The sequence below is a fragment of the Sinocyclocheilus rhinocerous genome, unplaced genomic scaffold (genome assembly GCF_001515625.1).
Source record: "Sinocyclocheilus rhinocerous isolate Xijiao unplaced genomic scaffold, SAMN03320098_v1.1 scaffold285, whole genome shotgun sequence".
NCBI lineage: Eukaryota > Metazoa > Chordata > Actinopteri > Cypriniformes > Cyprinidae > Sinocyclocheilus > Sinocyclocheilus rhinocerous.
In genome coordinates this window covers 2,465,739-2,491,329 of record NW_015630288.1, presented here as the reverse complement: position 1 = coordinate 2,491,329, position 25,591 = coordinate 2,465,739, and the positions used below count along the sequence as shown (strand labels likewise).

Here is a 25,591-nt window from a genome sequence, read left to right as displayed (position 1 = left end):
GATCATGTGACACTGAAGACTGGAGTAATGATGCTGAAAACACAGCTTTGATCACAGCAATCATTTTAAAATATATTCAAATAGAAAGCAGTTATTTTAAATAGTAAAAATATTTCACAACATTACTGCTTTTGCTGTACTTTGGATCAAATAAATGCAGGCTTGGTGAACAGAAGAGACTTCTTAAAAACATTAAAAATCTTACTGTTCAAAAACTGTTGACTGGTAGGTTATATAGATTACAGAAATTTTATATTGTAATGTTTATATATATACATTTCTGTCCCCCTCACTTCTGAAATGATGGCTACGCCCCTGCTTGATTGGCCAGCCAACATGCCTGACCTGAACCACATATATTAATAAAAAATAACAAATAAAATTAAAATTAAAAAGAAAAAGCACATAATTACTAAAAACGTCTAATAAATATATATAAACTATTTTAAAATATGAATAAAAACTACACTAAAACAACACTGCCTAATTCCAAAGAAGATGGAGAATTTAACTTTTATTTCAGTATATTTGGTTGGGTCAAACGCAAACCATAAGACTCCCCCCCCCATACAAGTGGTCAAAATGGGAATAACAGCACATCCTAACCAGGTGCAACACAACAAGAATCCAGCAAGACGTCATAATTGTCTAGAATTAATCGAAATGTGGCACAAAAATTAAACAGCTGTCAATCATGATTTATTCTGCAATCAAAAACTGTCTAATAGTAGACCTTAATCAGGACAGACACCATAATAAATGTAACATGAATGACAAAGAAGCTGTGAGGGACAGACTTACAGTCTTCACACGCATTGTATAAAAGTCCTAGATCAGGACACTTTCAAAACTCAGAACTAAAACTGTATTGAAAGTCTTTTGGAAAGATGTTTTGTCACAGCTGAACTAATGGAATGCTGTTAAACAGTACGATCCTGTACTTCCCTCTCAGCCTCATTTTCATTCCTGCAAAACATTAAAGGGGTCATATGATGCGATTTTAATTTTTCCTTTCTCTTTGGAGTGTTACAAGCTCTTGGTGCATAAAGAAGATCTGTAAAGTTGCAAAGACTAAAGTCTCAAATCCAAAGAGATATTCTTTATAAAAGTTAAGAGTCAACCACGCGGCATCACAGTATGGTAAGGGGTGTAACATTTCCGTCACACGCTTGAGGTGTTCGGCCAATCACAACGCACTGGATAGTTGGTTAATCAGAGCACACCTCGCTTTTCAGACCGATTAGTTTTGTAAAAATCGACGCGTTTCAGAAAGGCGGGGCATAGAGGAGAAACAATAATGTACAGTATGTGGAAAATAATGTGTTTTTTGAACCTTAAACCGCATAAACACATTTCATTACACCAAATACACAAAATAATGTTCTTTTTAGCAGCATCATATGACCCCTTTAAATATGGCCGTGACTAGGGTCTATAGCAGAGCAGGATTGGGTAGTGTCACAGAGCACTTTCAATTCGCACTTAGGGATAGTTCACCCAAAAATGAAAATGACCCCATGATTTACTCACTCTCAAGCCATCCTAGGTGTATATGATTTTCTTCTTTCAGATGAATACAGTCGGAGTTATATTCAAAAATGTCCTGGCTCTTCCAAGCTTTATAATGGCAGTGAATGGGGTTTAAGATTTTGAAGCCCAAAAAAACTGCGCCCATTTGTTATAAAAATACTCCACAATAAAGACCTCCTGATGCGAATATCCATATTTAAAACCTTATAAACTGTAATCTCTAGTTTCCACTAACTGTTGTACGCGCAGATGATGGATGTACTGTAATGAAAACGTTTGAGGATTTCGAAATAAGCCAAGAGGAGACTGGTTTTCCCTTGCTGTAAACGAAACTTGGTTCTCACGAGACTAGCATATTCTCACCGGAGCTTACGTTTCGTCATTCGCTGGAGCGCCACTCTAGTGAACGTGCATATGACAGTTAGCAGAAGCTAGAGATTACAGTTCATATAGTTTTAAATATGGATATTCTTCTTACACAAATGCATCGTACATATAAATGCATACATATTTAGATCTCATTTCCAGAATCTCACATTTAAATTTCCGCTACTTAAAGGGATAGTTCACCCAAAAATGAAAATTTGATGTTTATCTCCTTACCCCCAAGGCATCCAAGATGTAGGTGACTTTTGACACCCCTAATTGAGATCGTAGATAGAGTGTCAATGATCAATTTGAGAGATAGGTGGCGGTTATGCACTTATAAGTCTGCGATCCGCCGTAAAGCAAGAAGAAGAAGATGCGTCACGCGCCAGCTGTCTAGGACGCGCTCAGGACAGTTCAGACATTGCAGTGCATCAGAGGTAAAAAAACGATATAAATACTGTTCAGTTTCTTGCACAGACCGATCGTTTCATGTCTTTACACAAATGTATCGCACTTCCATTATAAAACTGACAGACTGCAACGGTTCGAGTTAAAAATCTTTGTTTGTGTTCTACTGAAGAAACAAAGTCACCTACATCTTGGATACCCTGGGGGTAAGCAGATAAACATAACATTTTCATTTTTGGGTGAACTATCCCTTTAAATTATGTATTACTCTTATATTTACAATCAAAAATGACGGAGCATTTTAACTTCAACTTAAAAAAGAGATAGGCTAACAAATAAAAGTGTAGTCTGCACAAAATTGTATTTGTTATTTATTTCGTCTTGTCAAGACACAAAATTCCTTTAACATTTTGCTGTCAACACAGTAGGAAAAAGTGTCGCAGAGAAAATAAAAATGTAGGTTGTACAAAAATTTTATTTCTTATTTTTATTCGTCTTGTCAAGATATAATTCGTTTAACATTTTGCTGTCAACACAATAGGAAAGTGTCGGAGAGAGAAAGGTTGTACAAAAATTGTAGCCTAGCATACTTGTTATTTTTATTCGTCTTGTCAAAATACAAAATTCGGAAATTTAATCCCGCGTCGCAAGAAACCTGGTCGGTTCCTGCGGAGAGTTTCGGTAATGCAGACCTTTAGCTTGGAAGAGCCAGGACCATTTTTAATATAACTCAGAATGTATCTGTCTGAAAGAAGAAAGTCATTTACACATAGGATGGCTTGAGTAAATCATGGGGTAATTTTCATTTTTGTGTGAACTATCCCTTTGTCCCTTTTAAATGTTTTTAGGATTATGTATCCCATTTCTTTTTTTTAAGCCTAAGCAACACAATTTATGAAACACATGCCCCTCAGGATGCAGGAATAAAAGAACATGAGTGGCAAGATAAAAAAAGGAGAAAAATTTCAACTATACAAATTGCATCCAAAGCAGTTATAAGCCTGAGGGCTACTAAATTGAAATTCTTTGGCTTTTCAGCAGGCACAATGTAAAATCATCAGAAATCCAACAAAAATCGCTAAATAGTTTCATAGGCCATACACTTCTCAGGCCATAACGTCAACATTGCAGTGCACTGTGCGTTAAAAGGAGCTCCATTCTCTTGCAAATACATACCCTTTCAATTTATAACCTACTTATAGATATATATACATCTGAATGACAGATATGTGTGCACATAAAAACATCACTCATAAAGCACTGTAGGTGCAGGTATGAAACTGCAATTATGTACATTAAAATTCAGATGCATAAAATGTTCTGTCTTATTTCGAACAGAATGGTGTTATTGAACTAAGGAGTTTCTCTTAAAAACCGTTCTCAGTTGCAGCACTCAAAACCCTTCCACAACAAACCAAAACACCATATATATCTGAGGGTTCAAAGTTTCTAGGAGTCCCATCCAAGAACACACAAGAAAAATCAGAGTGTTATGGCTCCCATGTACATGACCATACTCTCCACAGAAGAAATCAGGTCTCCATGGGGGTGCTATTGCAATCTGGGATGGATGGTGGATTGGGATTGCCTTCAGACCCATGTTGGATCATCTCTGAAGGGTTGTCCTGTTTTTGAAGGTGATGGTAGTGAAAGTTGGGGTGTTTGTAGACACCTTGTCTGCTTTGGTTGTAATTATGTTGGAATCCGTCTCCAACAGACTGGTCTGAAGTAAAATTGGGATTGTACCAGGTGTAACGCGCTCTACCCTGCTTGTGCTGCCCTTGGACCAATCCACCATCTTTACGGTCAATATTTCCGGCCTGTTCGTTGGTTAAATATCCATCGAATGGATTCCGTCCCCTGTTTCTGGATCGTTGCCTGTTTCCCCAGTTGCCGTAGCCTCTGTTACCGTGATTGCGCCGCTGTTGGTGATGATTGTTTGGCCACTGGCCCTTGCTTGGTGAGGGAGATGATTGGAAAGTATGAACCATATCAGTATTGGACTGAGCGGATGTGTCCATTCCACCTTCACCCCCTGATGACGGGCCCCAGATGAAGCCTCGGTGTTGGGGATTATTCTTAAAGGGGAACTGTAGCTTCCTCTCTTGAGGTGGCAAGAAGCGCCCAGTGCCTGGCAAGAAAGGACCATAGGGGTTGCGAGGGATTTCAGAAATGAAAGATGGATTTGAGAATCGAGGCGATGCCGTACTGAATGGGTTGTTCTGAGAGTGTCCTGAGGGAGGCGCTGGGTAGAGGGTACTGTTTGGCTGATTGCTGGCTCCTTTGCGACGTTTAGGGTCATGGTATTTGTCCGGGTACTGCCAGCGATGGCGACCCCGCCGGTACCCAGAATCCTCATCGCGTCTGTTGACTTGTGCTGGCGGGTCGTCGCCTCTGGCCCCATCCAACCCAATGTTATCACTGTCTCCCTGAAATAAAAACACCATGAAAATCTTTACAATAGCTTAAAAGGTACACAAAGTATAGTATGGCTACACTTTATTTTAAGGTGACGTTGTCACAATATAATAACACAAATAAGTACTGAGTAATATTAATTAACCACACATACTTACTACTAGTTTTATGTATCATTGAGATATTATTATAGTTTTTGCTAATCTTTTGAATTAGTTTATTTTAATATCTTTGGTTTTGATTTTAATTTTAAAGTTAATGTTTTAGTATTTTTTTTGTGTATTTTTGTCCTCATTATTGGTTTGTGTTGTTTTATGTCAATATAGTTTATTAAATTTATTTATTTTATTTCAACAATTTTTTTTATACGTATGATTAGTTTTAGTTAACTGTAATAACCCTGCTTACTACATGGTTAAGGGTTAGTTGCTTGTAATTATGTTATTAAGTATAAGTAAGTACACATAACAAGTAACTACCTCAAAATAAAGTGTTAACAGTATTTTTACTTTGTTACTGTACTTCATTTTCAAGTACATGTACTTTACCAGAGTATTGGGAACCTTTTACTTTACTACATTCCAAAGCATAAAATCTTACTTTTTACTCCATTATGTTTCATAAAAAACATGTAATTTCATAAAAGAGAGTGATTCAGTCACCAATCAGCTTTTTCGATGGAACGGTTGAATCAGTTCACAAATCAAACAAAATCAGTTTGGCAAATTCAAACAAAAAGCCAACTCGCTGATTCAGTGATACAGTCAGAGGGAGTCTCCAATTAACAATTCACTGAATTAGTCATATCTGAGTCCAAATGAGCCAATGACAACGAGAAATATGATCTCCAGAGCCTGAGTGTGTGGAGTATTTGAAGTTAAGTCAACGCTAAAGTAATGTTAAATTTTAATATAGTTTATTGTAAGGACAACCATATTGAGGCCATACAAGCGGTTTGTGAACTAAATCTGATGTGTAAGTCATAATGTCAGACTGAGATCTAACTTTAATCCTCTCTACTTATATTTGTGACATTCATGTTTAATCGTATAGACTACATCTTTTTGAAAGAATTCTTGAGTTTTGAAAACAGTGTCACAAGCATGATCGAAGGGACCATGATCATTTCCCATGCAAAGATGCCAGGCCATCATAATATTGAGTGTATACACTAAAATCCTAAAGGTAAATGCACCTAAAATGAAGTTTCAATCAGAAGGTGGAAAACGGTCATGTATTATTAAATTTATACGGTTTCTTAAACAAAAAACCTTTACAGCTTTTTCTTAAATGAACCTCAATTAACTGAATAATTAAAATAAATAATTGTAATAAAACAAATACTTGAAATATTACATTTGAAAAAATAAACTTGCAAAATAAACATTTATATTTTAGAAACTTGCAACATGCATCAAACTGCTAGTAAATGGACTGGGGAGAAGTGTGTATTTGTGGCGGTTTCTAGATATACGAGTGATACCTGAACTTCGACTGGGAATATCTTCTCCATCTTCACCATGCGATCCCTTAGTGATCGGATCTCCTCATCCTTCATATTATTCTGCAACTTGACTTCCTGCAGTATATCAGTCAGCTTGTCAATATGAGCTTTGAGCTCTCCCATATCTGTCTTTCCTCCCTCATTCCCTCCTCCTCCAGCTGCTGTTGTTCTTTCCTCCCTGTCTCCCTCCTCTTCTCCGATGCCCACAGTCTCACATACGTCCTTCGCCACACTTTTCCAGCTTTCTCTCTCCTGAGGGTCTTTTTGGCCATATGTGCGGCAAAGCTCCTTCATCCTGACAATAGCCAAGGCCTCAATCTCTTGTCGCGTGTGTCTAAAGTCTCCAAGCGCCACCTTAAGAGGAGAAATATAAAGATATACTCCTGTTAATGTAAAATACTGCTCATACAAGCTAGACATTAATATATTGCATGATCGGTGACTAGCCAATCAAACTGGTGTTTGCCAACTTTTGCCGTTTTTGTGTATAAAATGCATTAGCCAGACAGTGGGCAGCTCTTTTGAGGCTAAATCTACTCTGACATGAATTAAATCAGTGCCTGTATTTCGCATTTTAGCTTTAAAGTTACTCTTGAACACAATGAGGCACCTCATAGCAGATCTCTTTAACAGCCTGTGTGCGAAGCTCTTCCAAGCTGAGTCTGTGTTTGGACTCCTGGGTGGCAGGTATGCGGCGGCGCTGGGGGATCTGATAAACACGCAGCGGCTCCCTTCTCTTCCCACTGCTGGGCAAACCACACTTTTTCACGATAGACTGCATCTGCAAACAATCAGCAAGAACAGAAGAGTTACTTCTTGTCAGAAATTAACAGCTCAGAAACAGCTACATGAAGTGAAAAAGAACGGAACAGAATGCAGGCGTCTCAAGATGACTCTTTAAAATCAATTTTAAGACTGCAGGAGTAAGGAGTAAGATTATATTATTATTATCTTTTAAAATTATAGCGAGATGCAATGAAACCATCAAAGACATCAATCTAGAGTGCATGTCTACTAGTGGTCGACCGATATATTGCCAAGGCTGATATACTGGCCAATATTTAGCATTTTGTATTTATCGCCATTGGCCAGCATTTTTTTCTGTTTGGCCAATATGTCGGAAGCTGAACTTTTTTTTTTGACAGCGCTGAAAAACTCTGTGCCTGAGTACACAGAGCTCCTGTTCTTAGTCTTTATTATATTACTGTCTTTGTTTAATAGTTCCAACTAATAAATTATTACACAAAACTTGTAAACAAAGTTATTAAAGGGTACACAAAAAAAGTATTATAGCATTTTCTTTTCAGTTATTAGTAACAGAAAGGCAAACACAAGAATACTTTCTCATCTACTGGTAGCATTCAGTAAATATGCGTTTCATTTAAACAAGTCTTTGTATATCTAATAAAAGTTTAATTTCAATAAGCTTGCAAACATTGTTGAATTCAGCTCCGATATCTTCTGAAGTGTGCATTTGTAGACTGCATAAAAACAACTGAACTCAGTCTGGGTAAATTGAATACAAAATTCTTGATTTCAAACTGGGCTGCTGTGTCGTATTAATGACATTAATTTCATATTAATGTCATATTCACTGTGTGCTATATGTAAAATTAGAGCTGCCTTGTCTATTTATTTTTTAAAATATTTTTTGTGTGAAAAATACTATAATGGAATTAAAGAATCAATAAGTTGCCACCTAAATCTCTATTTTACAGATTTATTTTTTTTATCAAGTTCAAATTATTTTTTCATATTTACACATTTTCAAATTATATAATTTAGTAAATATTATGTAAAATAAATTCAATTTCAGCAACTATTAAACATGTTTTTACTATCTTTAAATTAAATAGTGTGATATCTATATATTGGCTTTATGTCGAGCAAAAAAAATAAACCATTGGTTGACCACTAATATCTACCTTGGGCTAAAAGTGCAGACACATTAGCAAAACTTTAGAAAAAAAAAAACAACAACAACACATAAATAAGTGTGAGTCAAAGGAGTTCAGTATCAATCTATTGGTGTTGCAGTGATGTATGTGTGTGTGACTGACCTTGTTGGCTGGCAATTTCTCTCTGAGAGAAGAGATGAGTCTCCAGCTCTCCTCACAGGACCGTTTATCTGAGTCATCACCGCTGTCTGAGTCTGCATACTACACATAGAGAGACAGAAAGACACATTAGCTTGGTTCTAAAGCCTAGTGAGCTGCCTTTGCTGTAGCTTCTATGGCAACAACGTCCTAACTATCATGGGAGCTCTAAACGGACTGATTTGGAGCACTCTACAGTACATAGGCAGCAATCTGCAAACCACATAACAAATACTCCTAACACAAAGCACACGGGAGACTCAACTCACGATAGAGTTTGATGTTAGCATGATGCCAAGCTACGTCCTGGAATTTAAGTATTTTGCAGTATTATGAAATGTTTACATTAAAACAAAGAAAATGTATAATGTACAATGTTGTACAAACAATTCTAAACCATTCCATCTACAAAACTAATTAAACAAGCAAGTTTTTGACACCAAGAATGAGAACTACATTTCACAAACTATCAGATTTCCTTTGCCTCAGGGATTCCATACTTTCTGACTAATTAATTTACATGACTTTTCCAGTCATTCATGTTTTCTGCAGGAGAATTTGTACGTCAGGCACCAAACCTTGGAATTAGGAGATTTAAACAATTATACTTATGGATAAACAGCCTAAGTTTGGAATAAGGCTCAATGTAGTATTCATTTCAATGACCGTAAGAACCCGGTTTCTTTCACTAAATTATATATAACACTGTCATAAATGCTCATAACCTTGTTGAAAAAAAAAATACATAAAAAATATTTGGCTTTTGTTTTCTAAAATTTGCATTACAAAACAGAGCATAGACAAGGTTATGACAACATGCGCAGTAACAGTGTTTTGTATTTGCTTGGCAAGAGTAATTAGTTTAATTAAAAATTAGATGGAATTGTTTTGGAATCAATTTGTGACTTCCTGAATTGGACAAAAGTGTGAGGAGCCTTACTGTTTTTTTTTTAAACAGCGTCTTTTCTTACCAGTCTCTGCTGTTCCAGTATCTGGTCGGCCTCCTCCTTCTCTTTGCGGTACTGACTCTCCAGATCCTGCAGTCTAAGAGAGAAGGTTTAAAGAGAAAGAAAACATTAGCAAGGCGAAGCCTGCTGGAGGAAAAAATGGTTTCTTGCTGATCCAAGCAGATCTGGAAGGTTGATCAGATGGACTACCAGCTGGTTTTGCTGAGGCTGACCTGTAGACTATAATGGGCAATCTGGTCATGGCTGGTAGATCACCAGCAACCTCATTCCAAAAACCAGCATTTCAGTATTCATTTCAGATACATTTTTACATTTTTCAAGATTCAGATCTGAGCACAGACCCATACACAGAGGAAGATTAATTTAAAATGGGTTTTCACCTCTTCTCCATCTCCTGCTTTATGTCAATGCCTTGTTTCTCCAGCAGTTCTTTCTGTGCGTAGCTCCAGTCCACCGGCTCCCCCTGCTGCTCCTGTGTGGCACTGCGCTCTCTCTCTAAGCGGGCCTGCTCAGGGTGGTTAAACCTAAACACATGGTTCTTCCCCATCACTATACGGTTACCTACACAATCACAGGCCAAAGGAGAATCAAAGTGTTTACAGGAACTAGTATGTTTGAAGATAAGACAATAAGGATATGTTCAGAATGACATGCTACCAAGACTACTATTTCTGCAGCACACAGAAATGAGTGAACATTTTCTGTGTAGAATACAAAGAAATAGAATATCCAGATGATTTTCAAATAAATGCATTTGCATTTTAAGTCTTGTATAACAGCATTTATTTAAAAAAAGACTAGGCAGTATGTACTGCAGTAAACAATACACTAGTTTTCCATTCTGAAACACGGAAATAAAAACAGTAGAACTGAACTGAAAAAAGTCACCTTGTTTTAGCACAACACCATCAGTGATTCGTTTTCCATTGACATATGTTTCTGCTCCAACTAATGGCTCCAAAGTCACTACCACTGCAGACAGACACACACACACACACACGGTTCTGAGAAGTGATTATATGCATTGAAAACATTGAAAATATCATTTGTTGATGTAGCAATACACTGTCTTTTAAATTTTAAAACTTTTTTAACTACAGGTCTACATATATGACATAAATTTCGAACATGGAAATTTATGTAATATTTTATATACATGTAGCCCTACACTAACATTCAAATGTTTGTGGCCGGCAAGATTTTTTAAAATCTTTTTGAAAGAAGTCTCGTATGCTGACCAAAGCTGCATTTATTTGATTGAAAATACAGTAAAAACACAGATATTGTGAAATATTATTACAGTTTAAAAGAACTGTTTTATATTTGAATATATTTAAAAATGCAATTTATTCCTGTGATGTAAAGCTGAATTTTCAGCATCATTACTCCAGGCTTCAGTGTTACATGATCCTTCAGAAATCATTCTAATATGCTGATGTGCTGCTCAAGAAACATTATCAATGCTGAAAACAGTTGTGCTGCTTCATATTTTTTAGGAAACTTTGATAAATTGTTTTTGAGATTCTTTGATGCTTTTCAAAAGAACAGCATTTATTTGAAAAAGAAATATTTTGTAACACTGCCTTTACTGTCACTTTTGTGTGAATCAGTGAATGTAACAAATGTCATGTGATCGCTCTCACCTTCATTATTCTCATTGACTTCACTGCAAAAGACGCAATGCAGCTCCTTTATAAACTGACCGCTAAGACGAATATCCACATCTTCCTGACCAACCCTGCAACACATGCACACACACACATGCGCACACACACACACACACACACAGCCATGAGACACAGAGTGCAGTATGTACACAGAAACTGACCACTCCTTTAGTAACTCACTGCTTACCGGGTGACTCCATCTTTAATGTAATATATCAGACACTCTGACATCAGAGGATCCTCGTTCAGATTCACCAGGTGGGGCGTCTGAGGAAAAAACACATGTGGCTTAAACACGTAGTTTTGGTGCATTTTAGACTTAATAAGACTCAAAGTGCTAAGATAGTGAGTATTGGGTATTCACACAGAATGCGTTTTTGTTTTGAAAAATGCGAGACACGTGCAGTGGAATGGGAAAAAAAAAAGTAAGGTCTTGAGACGTTTTTTAAAATGGGAACTTCAACTTGAACAATGTGCCTCGTGAAAGACGCTGCAAAAGACACGAGAGCAACGGTCAAACACATCTGTCTAGCATGTTTACATAGAAAAACAATGGAAAAGTGGCGCAGTGGAATGGAAAAACAATCTGCATGAAAGATTCTTATGTGTAAAAATCATAAGGTGCGGTCACATGAACAAAATTTAAGCAAAACATTTTTATGGGTAAAAAGTGTCTTATCTATTGTAAACAGTGCAACAATATGAAGCACAGCTGACGCAAAAGACACTTTCAAACTAAGCAGCTTCCTGTTGGTCAGTGAGTCAAATTTGCGAGACTAACTTAAATCTGATGCGAAATCTCCCTATGGAAATCTTTCATCCTCACACAAAATTCCTGATTGCGTGAATTCCTATTGAAATGACTACATTTCGCCAGTGAAAATATGCTAAACAACAGTAAAGGCGACCGCACCTTCACTTTCTGTAAAGTTGCTTTGACAACATGTATTGTGAACAGCACTATACAAATAAATATGACTTCAAATAAGACTTGACTCACTCTTTTGGGAGAGAAGACACCCACTGTTCCTCCATCTTCTTTTACAGACACACCCATCTCAGCCAGCAGTGCCTCCCTAATGTGTCACACAGAGAGAGAGATGGTGTGGGTGTGGGTTTCACACCTGTATTACTCTCACAGAGCCAGACTTTTGACCATCAGCATGAAGTCTGGCCCATATTGCAGATCATTCTAGACAAGGACAAGCTGACTGACATGTAACGCACATGGGTCAGGATATGTTAATTAGTCATCCAACAAGTGATTAGTTGGTTAACTATATATTATACACAAGTTTGCATTTGTGTCTGTGTTGATATATTTTAAACATCAGGCTTTTATGGCCCATATGTAGGACAATAATACAATGCAATTCAATGACGATTGAGAGATGATGAAAATAAACGTTCCTCAAAAGCATGACGTATTTTACTCACATTTGAAAATGATTTTGTTTAATTGAAGATCAAGTCAAGTAAGCATTCATAATTGAGAACTATTAACATGTCAACCCTCCACATTGCGAGTAAATCGGTCTTAAAAAAGCCAAAGCGCAGTGCACTTAACGCACACTAAATACACACTCAAGAGCGGACTTCCGGAGCGGTATTTGAGGCTTAGTGTATCCCATCATGCATCATGCATATATATACACACAGTCTGGCGAGTAAACAAAAAAAAATTACTAGCCAATGGCGATCCAATTGCCAAGGTGTCCGTAGAAGGTTGCATGTACTCAAGTCTGGTAACAATGTAAAAGCTATTTTTACATTTACTTAAGAACCAATAACAATTAGTAAAGATAAAAATCAGTAAATATTTCACATGAGCGTCACGTGATTCTACATGTTTGTTGAACATAATCAAGCACTTTTCTGGCCTTCACTTAAACTTACTAAATTACTAAGGGTATATTCACACCTGCCTTGTTTGGTTCGACTGAATCAAACTCAAGTTAGTTTTCCCCCTTGGTGCAGATCTTTTGGGCAGGTGTGAATACAGTAATCGCACCCTGGTGCGGACCAAACAACCAACTCTGGTACGGTTCGTTTAAGGTGTGAATATGACCCAACCAATTGTAGAAATCACGCTCAGAAACAGACAGCTCGCTCATATAGCGCTGTTGTTTGCGTTTCAATAGCTTAAATCACTTGTTTTTAAGCCACAATGCTTAAAAATGCATGCAAATTATGAGTTTTCAATGAATGCGTCGGGGGGAAATAGTAAGGAGATATTTGAATAATTTATTAATAAACTAATGTTTTCGGAGTCAGTGTCGCAAAGATAAAGTTGACAATTCTGACTCGCCATCTCCTCATTGGACGCGCCTTTAGAAATAAATGCATCTTTACGAATTACATAATGAAAGAGTTTTTGTTTTGGATTTGAATTATTTCATTTTGTAGTCATTTAAAGCTTTTTATAGATATATTCATCATGAATTTAAGGAAAATATTCGCTGAGTTTCGGTTCATTTTTGTGAAGTGCTCCTGTTCAAGAACGAGACGGCAGAAAGTGCATCTATGTGTTTTCTTTATTTTACAAAAGCACAACGTTTTCTTGATATTGTGAGTGCACACAAATAAAAGTAGACCCTTTACAGTTCCGAACTATGTATTATTCTTACCTTTATGAGCAAAAATTACGGCGTGTTTTATTTTTTTCCACTGATGTCCAGAAGCACGCTTCAGCTTCCACTCTCCGCACAAACGATTGAATATGTGCCTAACAGCGCACATTTTTTCTAGGTTAAATGTTTAAACTAACATCGTAATATGCTTTAAGTATTTTATATCTATAGATTTTATTTTCAGCAAGTCATAATTACAACATTGTATGACATTGTCTTATATGATGCTCATAAGTTTATTCATATTGCGTTAGCTGATAACACCAAATCAGTAAAAGAATACAAATTGCACTAAGAAAGATCTCCATGATTAGCCTGTTTTTGCACTTTCTGTTTTTTCCTGCTTGAGAATTTCTGTCCAATGAATGGATGACCTTAGCACACGTGTGATTTTGTTTACAATTTCTGGTTCACTTGCAAAAAGGGCAGTGTGAAAGCGAACTGCACCAAACAAAAAAAATCAACATTGTATTTGATCCAGACCAAAGCAAGTGAACTAGTGGACATTCCTGGTGTGAATGCACCCTAAAACAAGAAAGCAGACTTTCATTCAAATAGTCAATGTTTTGTTTTACTAATGTTTAAGGCTCCTTTTAGGGAAAGGCTCTGATAGCAATGCAAAGTGACAGAACATCATCTATGAATCATAACCCACCCTAATTGGCTAGTGTTGACGTGTTACCCGCCAAGGCCAATTTCCACCTGCATTTGGCGAGTCAGCGTGTTAATTTCAAACCCTGTATTTCCCATTGGCTGCCCTGCTCTCTGGCAAGATAATGGCATCGGCAATCAAAAAATTAATATTGGTCGATGACCAACCATAACACACCAAGCAGATAGCTGGCTGTCAACCAATGTTGACCTGTATTCCATGGATTGACGTGTAACATTCACAGGGTAAGGTTATTCCATAAATGAATTTACAATTGTGTGAACATTTTGAACACTGGGAACAACTGGGTTGTGCCTGTTCTCACCTCTCTTGTCGTATTGAATCTGTTTTCCTGAGCTTTTCCTCCCATGTTTCATTCAACTCTGCAATTATCTTCTCTGTTTCCTGTTAGAAACACAGAAAGACAATGCTAGACAGAAATATTTTCTCTGCCTTTACTTTATTTTACATACCAAACATACAAAAGAACCCCTGATCAGTCAGAAGCACTCTCTGCATTTGGATACTCTGACATTGGGTTAGTTGACATGCCTCGGAAAGGTATCATTTAGAGAGTAGTAGTAGCTGAAGTTAGCAAAACTTCTAAAATTCCAACACCTTTACCTACTTTAATACTAAGAAACTCTATCATGAAAGTAGCTTCTCCAACATTGCTGTACTGACATTTGGCTGTTGTTGAGAAGAGAGTATCTGCTGAGAATGTGATATCATGTGTACCTTGAGTCTCTCCGCGGCCTCCTCTTTGCTGATGTGTGCAGTGGGACTAGTGGGCGTCACACCCTCCATTGGTGCATCAGAGGTAGACTGTACATATGAGAGCAAGGGCTGATGGAGCTCACCTGATGCTCCTCCCAAAGACGGGCATTCTGTTTCAGACCCTGAGAGAAAATGAGTGTGCCAGTTATTGTTTAAGTGGCTGTTATTGTAATTGGTGTGCCTCCAGTTCAAATTCAAATTTAGAGTTTGTGGCTTTTAGTCCATGTCTGTCAACTTCTGTGCATCCTGTGGCCATGTGATCAGATTTCCCTCCCCAGTACTCATTACTGTAAGGCAAAAAATACCTAATATACTACCATTCATAAGTTTTGGGTAAGTAAGATTTTTGTTTTTACTTAACCCAGCAAGAAAGCATTAAACTTATTAAAAGTAACAGTAAAACATTCATAATTTTACAAAAGGTTTCTATTTTGAATAGTGCTGTCAAATGATTAATCGCGATTAATCACGTCCAAAATAAAAGTTTTTGTTTACATAATGTATGTGTGTGTACTGTTTATTTATTATGTACATATAAATACACACACATACATATATATTTATATTATTATATTATATATAAATATATTAAATATATAAACAACATATTTTTCTTAAATATGTACATGCATGTGTTTGTATTTATATATACATAGTACACACTCATATATTATGTAAACAAAAACTTATTTTGGATGCGATTAATCATTTGACAGCACAAATTTTGAATAAATGCTGTTCTTTTGAAAATTCTTTTCAAAGAATTCTGAAAAATGTATCATGGTTTACACAAAAATATAAAGCAGCACAACAGCTTTCAACAATGACAATAATAATAAATGTTTCTTGAGCAGCAAATCAACATAGAATGATTTCTGAAGCATCATGTGACACTGAAGACTGGAGTAATGATAACTGAAAATTCAGCTTTCATCACAGGAATAAATTACATTATATTAAATATAAATATATTCAAGCAGAAAACAGTTATTTTAAATTGCAATAATATTTCACAATATTAATTTTTTAATGAATAAATGTAGCCTTGGAGAGCATAAGAGACTTCTTTAAAAAACATTTTAAAAAGTCTTACAGTGTGGTATATTTTTACATTTGTACAGCTTTTTATTTATGCTGATTTAAATAATATTACACATCTATTACATATCTCGATTTTAATGAGAATCACCATTGAAAATGAATTTAACACAGTGTCTATGCGAAAATCTCAAAGGCTCTAAAAATAGGTTTAAGACCCTTTTTTTGGGTTTGGGTTTGTGGTGCAACCTGGCTGTTAGGAGGTTTGCGTGTGTATGTGTATATTTACCTGAGGCAGTGATGAGGTTGCTGAGTCCCTGAGACAGGAGGAGCTCTTTGAGTCTGTTGACCTCTTCTTTCAGCTCCCTGACGAGACGTGCGTTTGGATCCTCATTAATGACAGCATTACATTTTATCTGCTTAGCTCTGTCTGCATACCTACAGTAGGCCACATGCTGGTTATATAGTGCATACAGGACAATGTGTTGTAGAAAATAACTATGGTTCTCTCGTGTGTGTTTTTACCTGAGAGTACTGAGTATTTCTTCATAATTAATATCTGCTGGGCTCAGAGCAGCAATCATGGCCGTGCGAGAGTTTCCACCTTCAAACACAAACACTCAATTAAACTCTGTGTGGAGCAGTAACAACAATTGGTTAGAGACTTGTTTGCAACAAAAACAAAACCAAAAGTTAAATGAATAACAGACAGCAGGTCTATTCACAAAAATTAAAATAAGCTTATTTAAGTAATAATTGCAACTAGTACACTATGCAACACATTCCCTTATGTAATTATTAAAGTTAACCTCATTTAAAGTTAGACCTCATTTTTGGCCACCTGCTTATACACTACAGTTTAAAGGTTTGTGTCAGTAAGATTTTTAAAATGTTTTTTTTTTTTTTTTTAATGCTCACAAAGGCTGCAGTGCATTCATTACAATTTATTATTATTTACGATAACAACTTAAAACAATGTTTTTTTTTTTATTAAAATGAATTTATTCCTGTGATCAAGGCTGAATTTTCAGCGTCGTTACACCAGTCTTCAGTGTCACATGACCCTTTGGTTGCTTGGACTTTCAATGGAGGAACAAAAATCTTTCAGGTTACACTGAATTTATCTTCATTTATTTCAAAGATGAATGAAAGTCTTATGGGTTTAGAATGACATGAGGGTGAGTGTAAATGAAGATAATATTAATTTTAGATGAACTATCCCTTTATATACACGTGAATTTCCTTAACACTGATTTTTTTATATTTTTATAAATATTTAAGTTTTACGTTTATTTAAGTTTTACATTTTTATATCTAAAACATTCAGAACACACAAAGCTGCTATCTGTATCTTTGTATGTTACTGAAACCCCACATGAAAAATATGCATCAGAAAATTTACTCATTTCATTTTAGATTATTTTTTTGTTACCATTTAATCTTATGTTGCTTAGCTGTGTTTGTCTTCACAGGTAAGTTAGAAAGCAAGAGTATCTCCATCTCAAGATTTACTGTCAATCTTGGGCTGATAGAAGAGTTACTTAAATGACTAGTTGCGTATCAGAGAAACTTCTTGTTGACTGGTTTTGGGCATCAGACCGAACTGGTTTTAGATACCAGACTAAACAGATCCTCTAATGGGACATTCCTGACGCGTTGACAGGATCTAACAACACGTGACCCAAAAAGCATCTTATTGGTCAATGAATTTATTTCAGTGAAAAAAGTCTCTCTAAATGAAAAATGCTCTCTTGTCAGACTAATTTTCCTCCCTGGTGTGAGCAGATGTGTTGGAATGTATGGTTTCAACTCTCAGTCTGTGAATAGGCCTTTAGACAGCAAGACATACCTAGATTTTCTCTCAATAGCCACGTGAGGACAGAATCCCTGTAGGGAATGAAATCAGAGCGTCTCTTTTTTGTGCCATGCTGTGGAGTGGAAACATATTGTTACTCTTCACAAAGAACTTGACATTTGAGACAAAACACTAAAGGACAGTGAAGAGACGAAGACAAAGTTGAGAAATGAGGTAAAGAACTGAACCGAAGCAGCAGTAAGAAACAAAGGAGAGTCAGAAAAACTAAAGAGAACAAAAATAAAAAGTTCTTACCATGTCTGCCAGTGCTGAGATGACTTTACCCAGTGTTGTCAGAGACTTGTTAATATTGGCTCCCTCCTAAAAAAACACAATGCTTTTAAACTTTCTGTTAATACTCAATAGGTTTAATACAACCAAAAATAAGTTGTTATAATTTACTTAAAAGGATGTCCATAGCTTTTCAATGTAATTCAAGTAGCTTGATGTCAAGCTCCAAAAAACATGATAAAACTCTTACATATGACTTGTTTCCAATTTAAGCCATGATTCACCAGAAAACTTCCCTTCCACTCATATATACACACACACAACTGGTCAAAATAAATTTGTACTGTTTTGAAAAAACGTCTCTTATGCTCAATAATTCTGCAGTTATTTGATAAAACACAGTAAAAACAGTAATATTCTAAAATATCATTACAATTGAAATAAGCTGTTTTCAATTTGAATATAGTGTATTTTGTAATCCTACATACAGTAAATCATTTTAATATGCTGATTTGCTGCTCAAGAAATGCATCATTATTATCAATGTTGAATGATACACTACCACTCCAAAGGTTTGAAGCCAATAAGATTTTTCTTTTTTAAATTAATACTTTTATTGTGCAAGGATGCTTAAAATTGATCAAAAGTAACAGTAAAGGCATTTATATTGTCACAAATTATTTCTATTTGCAAGTTAATGCTGTTCCTTTTAACTTTTTATTAAGTGTGCATGTCCTGTTTAAAAAACAGCAGCATGAACATCCTTCAGAAAAATGGTTTCACAACAATGATGAGGGTGTTTAAATGATGACAGTATTTTGTTTTTGTGTAAACTATTCCTTTAATTCAGAACTAATGTGACATCTGACAGACCTTCAGCCTCATGCCTTTGGCTCCAGATGAGTCTGCTCTCTCACTTCCTGCCAGATCAACCAGGCTGATCTTGCTCACCTGAACAGAAGACAAGAAACCAGACTCAGTAAAGAACAGCAAAAAAAAAAAAAGTGTTTTCTAATGTCCGACACACACCTTCTCAGTGTCCAGGCTGGTCATGTTATCATGTCGACGCTGTGTGAAGAGGATGGTGAAGACAGCATGTGAGCGACTGCTGGTCTCGTTCATATTAGTAGCAGCAACCGTCCTTAAAGTAATAGAGAACAGACAAAAAGCAAATAAATGTCACTATAAATGTTGTCACATACTTCATAAAGAATGCACATTACACATCTAAATACTGTCATACTAATTTTAACAATAACATAAGTTCAAAATCATACATCAATGGAGTTTAAAATGCATCCAAGTGCAATTAAAGTCAATTACTGTCTTATTGGAGCAAGTGTTTAAAGAGAATCTCACTAAGCTAGTTAGTTAGTCAGTAACCTGTCAACATGTTTATAGTCTGAATAACACATCCAGTTGGTTATTTGAAGGTAACTATCACCACTTTAAGTACTGAGGTTTGATACTACCACAGCAATGTAAGAAATCATGCATGCAATTCATCAGCATTGTTGCCTATATTTTCGTTTATGCAAAGGTCTTGCGTTTCTGGTCTTAGCTAGTGATTTTTTTTCTTTATTAGAAATTTTTTTTTTTTCATTATCTGTGCTGCGTTTTATATTTTTATCTGGACTTTTAATAACATTTATATTTTGAAACTGTTCTGCACACAATGAAAAGCATATATTTAAATCTTTGTTTTGTTTCATTTGTCTCTTCCACTGTTCAAAACATATATGCATGTATATAATCTGATTAATTGCTTATTTGTTTAGCAGACAAACAGGATTTTAACTTGAATCATAGTCCTGTTTGTGTGTATAATAATACCTGGCTTTGTTGCCAGTGTCCATGAGATCTGCAATATCACTGTAGTTGGTAACCGCCATTTTGGAGAGGTCTTCTACATAAGGGCCCATTATAGGGTGCTCTCTGACCCTCAAGGCCCCTCTGCTTTTTGGGTTCAACAAGTCCCGAACTCGCTCACAGTAAATCTCCATATATGAAACCTAAAAAACATAGAAAATTATATCCAGAAATTGTTTATTTGCCGTTTAAAGGGGTCATATGATGCGATTTAAATTTTAACTCAAATATTCAGATATGTGCAGCACATTTTATGGAGGACTGTTTCCTGATCCTGGGAGAGTAGACTACAATGCCGGCTGTTCTGACTCACAGACTGCAAGTGCGTTTTTTATATTTAAAGGATTTGCCACTGATGATTCAAACGCGAGTTTTGAGCAGTGTAGAGTAGCACAGACATGGTTTTATGTTTACGCGGCGCGATGCAGTACAAGTCATTATAATCCATAATTATGTCCCCACTGGATGCAACAAATGCCTCGTTTATAATGGGTTTTCATGTTTTTGAATCATCGCTCCGGCCTGACAGGGCATCATCACAGTATGGTAAGGGGCGTAACATTTTCATCAGTCACGATGTGGGAAGATTTGCATAGCGCCGCCCAAATGTTCACGCAAAGAAAGAAGGCATAAATTTTATTCTCGCTGTAGTATTGTTGTTGTTGCCGCCACCGCCATGTCGTGAAGACGCTGTGTGTGTCGTTGTACGCATAAACACATTTCATTACACCAAATACAAAAAATAATGTTCTTTTTAGCAACATCATATGACCCCTTTAATGTGAACTCACATGCTTTATGAGGCCATGCATCAATGAAATGTCCAAAACAATTCTCACAGTTCTTTTTAACACTATGTAAATGGACACACACAATGACTCAGAAGCACACAAACATACCTCAACAGAGAAGGACAGGTCAGGGTCAGTGTTATCTGCCGTCTGTCTGAACAAATCCTCACACATCTATGGGGAAAAAAATTCAATGATGCACAATGAGAGAGATGTGTGAGAGATCACTAAGGGAGTTCAATTCAACACAAGCACAGAATAAACCATTAGTTCAAAATCAAATATTTACAATTCTTTTAGTACCTTTGAAGAACCACCCACTACTCCCTCATAAATGGACCTGACTATGTTTTTTGTTTATTACATTATTTTGTTTATAATGAATGCAGATCTCACAGAACAATCAATTACACTGGCACACAAACCTCTAATATAGTTATTGCATGACTCTCTGAAATACTTGATTCTGATTGGTCAATCAGGGCTTTCAGCATCCTGACAGTCCCTGTCCACTTCTTCAGCAGCCTTGATTCTTGGATCCTATTCATTTTTCCCATGAAGATTTTAAACATAATTTAAAATAAGCTGAAACAACGCAAGCTGATGGCTTCAAAAAAAGTGCATGTCATCGATTAACAACCTTGTAGCTCACAACAGGTCTGTCTTTAAAGGTTTATAAGTTATTATAAGGTTTATACAATTTTTAATCAACCACTGAACTTTATATGGACAGAGTTCATAGCAACTCTGTAAATCGGACTGCTCATCAGCATAAATCAACCTGATGCTACTATTATACCTCTTGTAACACCAAGGATCCATGCTCTCATTAAATACAAACTTTACTTGTGCGATCTTGTCTCAAATATCCACTGAATTTTGACTCCAATCAATATTTCATTTACAGCGCAGCAAAATTCTGGTGTCTGAAACCAATAATATTTTAGCACAATGAATAGTACAATACGTGAATAGATAAAAAAAAAAAAAAACTTGATTCCTCATGGCAAGACATTTCTCAAATGCTGTTCATTCAATTATGCACATAATTTTAAATTAGCAAAAAATGACTGAGTGCAACTTTAATATAGACCTGTCATTCAGACTACATCACCCAATGTAGCTTTGTACAGCAATCGACTAAAATGTTTTTCAGTCACATGGTTTCTGTTTTTTTTTTTTCATCCATAGTTAAATCTTACGTAGTTAAACATTAAACATCAAATATATACTGACTCCATTGCTTTTGTTCATTTCAATGGAGAACAGAAAAAAATTACTTGTTGCTGGAAGCTTTCATTCATGCTGTCTGCATAAACATACTTGTGGTATGATGCCTTGCTGCCCCGGATCCTGTTTTCCCATCATTGTGTATGACTTCCCTGCTCCAGTCTGCCCATAAGCAAAAATACACACATTATAGCCCTCGAAAGCATGAAGCAGCATCTCCTCGCCAATGTCCTGATACACCTTCCTCTGAGATGCAAAGGATGGATCTTCCTCCTGCAAATACAGAGTGAAAAAATTCTGAGGGAGTTTTCTGTGTTCAGATGTCTGAAGAAGATGAGTGTTATTACTGGTAAATGCTAACAAATTTACACCTTGATTATATTGTGTTGCATACTGTTTGCAGTTGCATGCAAGAATAAACATCTAAAGTTATTGTTTTTTTTAGCGTTTTCTGTTCCTTGCCAGAGTCACCTTTGTCATACTCACTGGCAGCACAAGACAAATGCATTGTGGCATTGCTTTCAATCAAGTTTTTGATGTAATAAGGACTTTATAGACCTTTTGTTGCATGAATTTCTGTTATAGTATACCTTTCTGTAAAGCTGATTTAAAAGTGGTATACAAATATTCATTATTATTGACAGGTTCATACAATTAAAAATGTTGCAGCAGCTTCATCCTCTCACACTCTCTCCCCACCTATTTATATTGGATATTGAGACAAAGCTCTTTTTTTTGTTTTGTTTGAAGGATGTGATGTATTCAGTGACAGAAACTTACTGAGCTGTGTGACCAGTATGAATAGTCAAAAGTGAAGTTCTTGGGTGCTTCCTTGGGTTGTTTGGGATTAATAATACCTGTAAAACATAGACAAAATTCAGCACATTAATTTCACACACAGTATTGGTAACAGTCATTTAATTCAACTGTATTTATGTAATAACTAGATGTAATAACTAGATGAAATTTATGTTTTATAATAACATCACAATCATTTTAATAAGAAAATTAGGGGAAAAAATATTATACTACAATATACTTCACTCTATTAAATATTATGTAAATGTAAAATAAATAAAGAGACAAATGATCGCATGAAACAGGACAACAGTAAAGTTCCTGCAACCCCTATAGCCGTGACTACAGTATATTCATAATAAAGCACAATCTTGAATGCCTTATTATCTAAATCCTATAATCACTTTGGATTCTCAAGCGTATATACGCTAGACAGAACTATAAATACAATATAGCTAGATCTAAATCCAAAGGATCACTTGCGTCATCACTTTATATTGTCGTATCGCTCAGCCCTAAAACTTGCTCTGTGGTAAAGCATTATAGACTTAACAGTATGACTTCCACTAAAGTTGCTTTGAAACAATTTGAATTGCGAAAAGCGCTAAACAAAATAAATGTACAGGCTGTGTATAGCATCCATACATTCAAAAGAAATGTGCATCTAATTATACAGACTAATTATACAGGTCTCCTGAACAGACTAGTCAACTAATGGTTCAACCCACAGACAAGTCCATTTATAAAAATTTTTTGCACATCCTTAATATGCATGCTGCACAGGGATGCAGGTGTCTCATATTGCAATTTAGCATGTCTGGAATGCTGCACTGATCAATCAGCATCCAAGACCAGAAATACTTGTATTGTATTTACATTTACTAGTAAGCAGTCCTTGCTTCTTAAACGCGAATAAGTGTATGAGAAGTGAATACAAATTTCAATGAGCAATGGAAACTGTTCTTAGGACATAGTATTTCCCAAGTAATGTCAACACAGTCCTGTCTAGCCATCATAATGAGATTGGAAACATCGCAGCTCGGCAAATACTGCAGGGCCACAGCACTTCCCCTCCATTCACATTTCTTTCAGTAGCTTTAGAACGACCTTTGACACGATATCCCTACCAAACCCTGCCCACAATGAAAACTCAGTGATGTTCTTTGTCAGTACTTTTGTCTTGTTTTCCAGTGCAAATATATAAAGATTCGTAAATCATGATACATTTACTTGAGAAGCAAAATAACTTCAGATAAGAACGCTTGTTTTATGAGAAATTGATCAAAATGAACTGAGCATTTGAGTATGACTTAAACAAGAACAAATATCAGACAATGGACTCAAAAAAAAAAATCAACAATTTAAAAATGTTTTTATGAATTTAAGGGTGGTTTCTCACTAGCACTTTTGGTGCACACCCGGGTTCGATTGACGTCAAAGTTTGGTTCGTTTGGATGATGTGAACACTGTCTTCCGAACTCGGGTGCACACCAGAGAACCATACCAGAGTCCGCTTTAAGGGATAGTTCACCCAAAAATGAAAATTCTGTCATTAATTACTCACCCTCATGTCGTTCCAAACCTGTTAGACCTTCGTTCATCTTCGGAACACAAATTAAGATATTTTTTAGAGCCCGACCGATATGGGTTTTTTGGGGGCCGATGCCGATACCGATATTAGGGAGTAAAAAAGACCGATACCGATATATCGGCCGATATTCTATATGTGTAGGCTGTATTACAGTATAGTCAAAGGTTTGGACACACTTCCCATTCGTGTGTCCAAACTTTTGACTGGTACTGTATATAGAATACAGTATATAGCCTACATAAACAGAATATATATACATAAACACATTTTTTGCAATGATAACTCAAATGTGGTGATCAAACACTTATAATGATGTGACAAACATAGGCCTATGTAGTGGAGGCAGGGTATTTAACAATTTAACAATAAACTTTATTATTCAAAATGAGTCTGACATCAGTGCACTTAACAGTAAACTTCACTTATTTATTATAAATAACTTAAATAACACAAATAAAACAAAATATATATAACTTGAATTAAGAAATTAAACAAGGTAACTGTGTAGGGCAAGCAAGCTACTGCCAAACCAACAAGGGCAGGTTTATATTCAAAGTGAGTCTGACATCAGTGCACTTAACAGTAAACTTCACTTCACTTATTATAAATAACTTGAATAACACAAATAGAACAAAATATATGCAACTTGAATTAAGAAATGAAACAAGGTAACTGTGTAGGGCAAGCGAGCTACTGCCAAACCAACAGGGGCAGGTTTATGCTGGAAGCACAGCTTTTCCAAATGTAAACATCTAAAATGAATCAATAATAATAATGAATAATATTTTTTTCACAAACTCTGTGTTATGTATTTCTGGTAATCCAATGAACATGCAGGACATTCATATTTAAATCATCTTTTTGCAGTTTAATATTCACAGAGTAAAAGACGAGGGCATTGATGTTTATTTACTTAGCATTGAGTCTCACCAAGTAGGTGACAACGTACCGTTAAATCACCATTCAACAGACTCAAGCCAACACCGCCAGTGTTGCCAGATTGGATGGACGATTTCCAGCCCAAAAGCTCACAAAAACCCGCCCAAAAACCGCCCAAAACTTTAACTGTCAAAATAATGTTATAGAATATGTAAATCAAGGTTGATAAGGGCCATTTTAACTCCTTAAAACAAAATATTGACGACAAAATAGGCTAATATAAATTATAA

General features: G+C 36.0%; 1 protein-coding gene across 3 annotated transcripts in view; it reads right to left on the bottom strand.

Annotated features, from left to right (window-relative positions):
- kif1ca (kinesin family member 1C, a) overlaps positions 1-25,591 on the bottom strand; it is a 67,662-nt gene that overhangs the window by 6,947 nt on the left and 35,124 nt on the right. The window contains exons 3-25 of one of the 3 annotated variants that reach the window (XR_001640049.1): positions 22,814-22,890; positions 22,127-22,306; positions 20,912-20,977; positions 19,977-20,155; positions 19,173-19,284; positions 19,017-19,094; positions 18,168-18,233; positions 17,907-17,985; positions 16,583-16,661; positions 16,347-16,495; positions 14,981-15,141; positions 14,568-14,647; positions 11,961-12,036; positions 11,148-11,227; positions 10,937-11,031; positions 10,182-10,265; positions 9,674-9,854; positions 9,297-9,369; positions 8,290-8,388; positions 6,840-7,010; positions 6,209-6,583; positions 3,531-4,736; positions 2,496-2,497 (exon numbers count right to left, since the gene is read on the bottom strand). Coding sequence is in view for 2 of the 3 variants with exons in the window: in XM_016552274.1 (XP_016407760.1) it covers positions 3,840-4,736; positions 6,209-6,583; positions 6,840-7,010; positions 8,290-8,388; positions 9,297-9,369; positions 9,674-9,854; positions 10,182-10,265; positions 10,937-11,031; positions 11,148-11,227; positions 11,961-12,036; positions 14,568-14,647; positions 14,981-15,141; positions 16,347-16,495; positions 16,583-16,661; positions 17,907-17,985; positions 18,168-18,233; positions 19,017-19,094; positions 19,173-19,284; positions 19,977-20,155; positions 20,912-20,977; positions 22,127-22,306; positions 22,814-22,890 (3,437 nt within the window). In the remaining variant the exon portion in view is untranslated. Of the gene's footprint in view, positions 1-2,495; positions 2,498-3,125; positions 4,737-6,208; positions 6,584-6,839; positions 7,011-8,289; positions 8,389-9,296; positions 9,370-9,673; positions 9,855-10,181; positions 10,266-10,936; positions 11,032-11,147; positions 11,228-11,960; positions 12,037-14,567; positions 14,648-14,980; positions 15,142-16,346; positions 16,496-16,582; positions 16,662-17,906; positions 17,986-18,167; positions 18,234-19,016; positions 19,095-19,172; positions 19,285-19,976; positions 20,156-20,911; positions 20,978-22,126; positions 22,307-22,813; positions 22,891-25,591 lie in introns of those variants that run through there. The other 2 variants (XM_016552274.1, XM_016552275.1) reach the window with 2 other exon arrangements.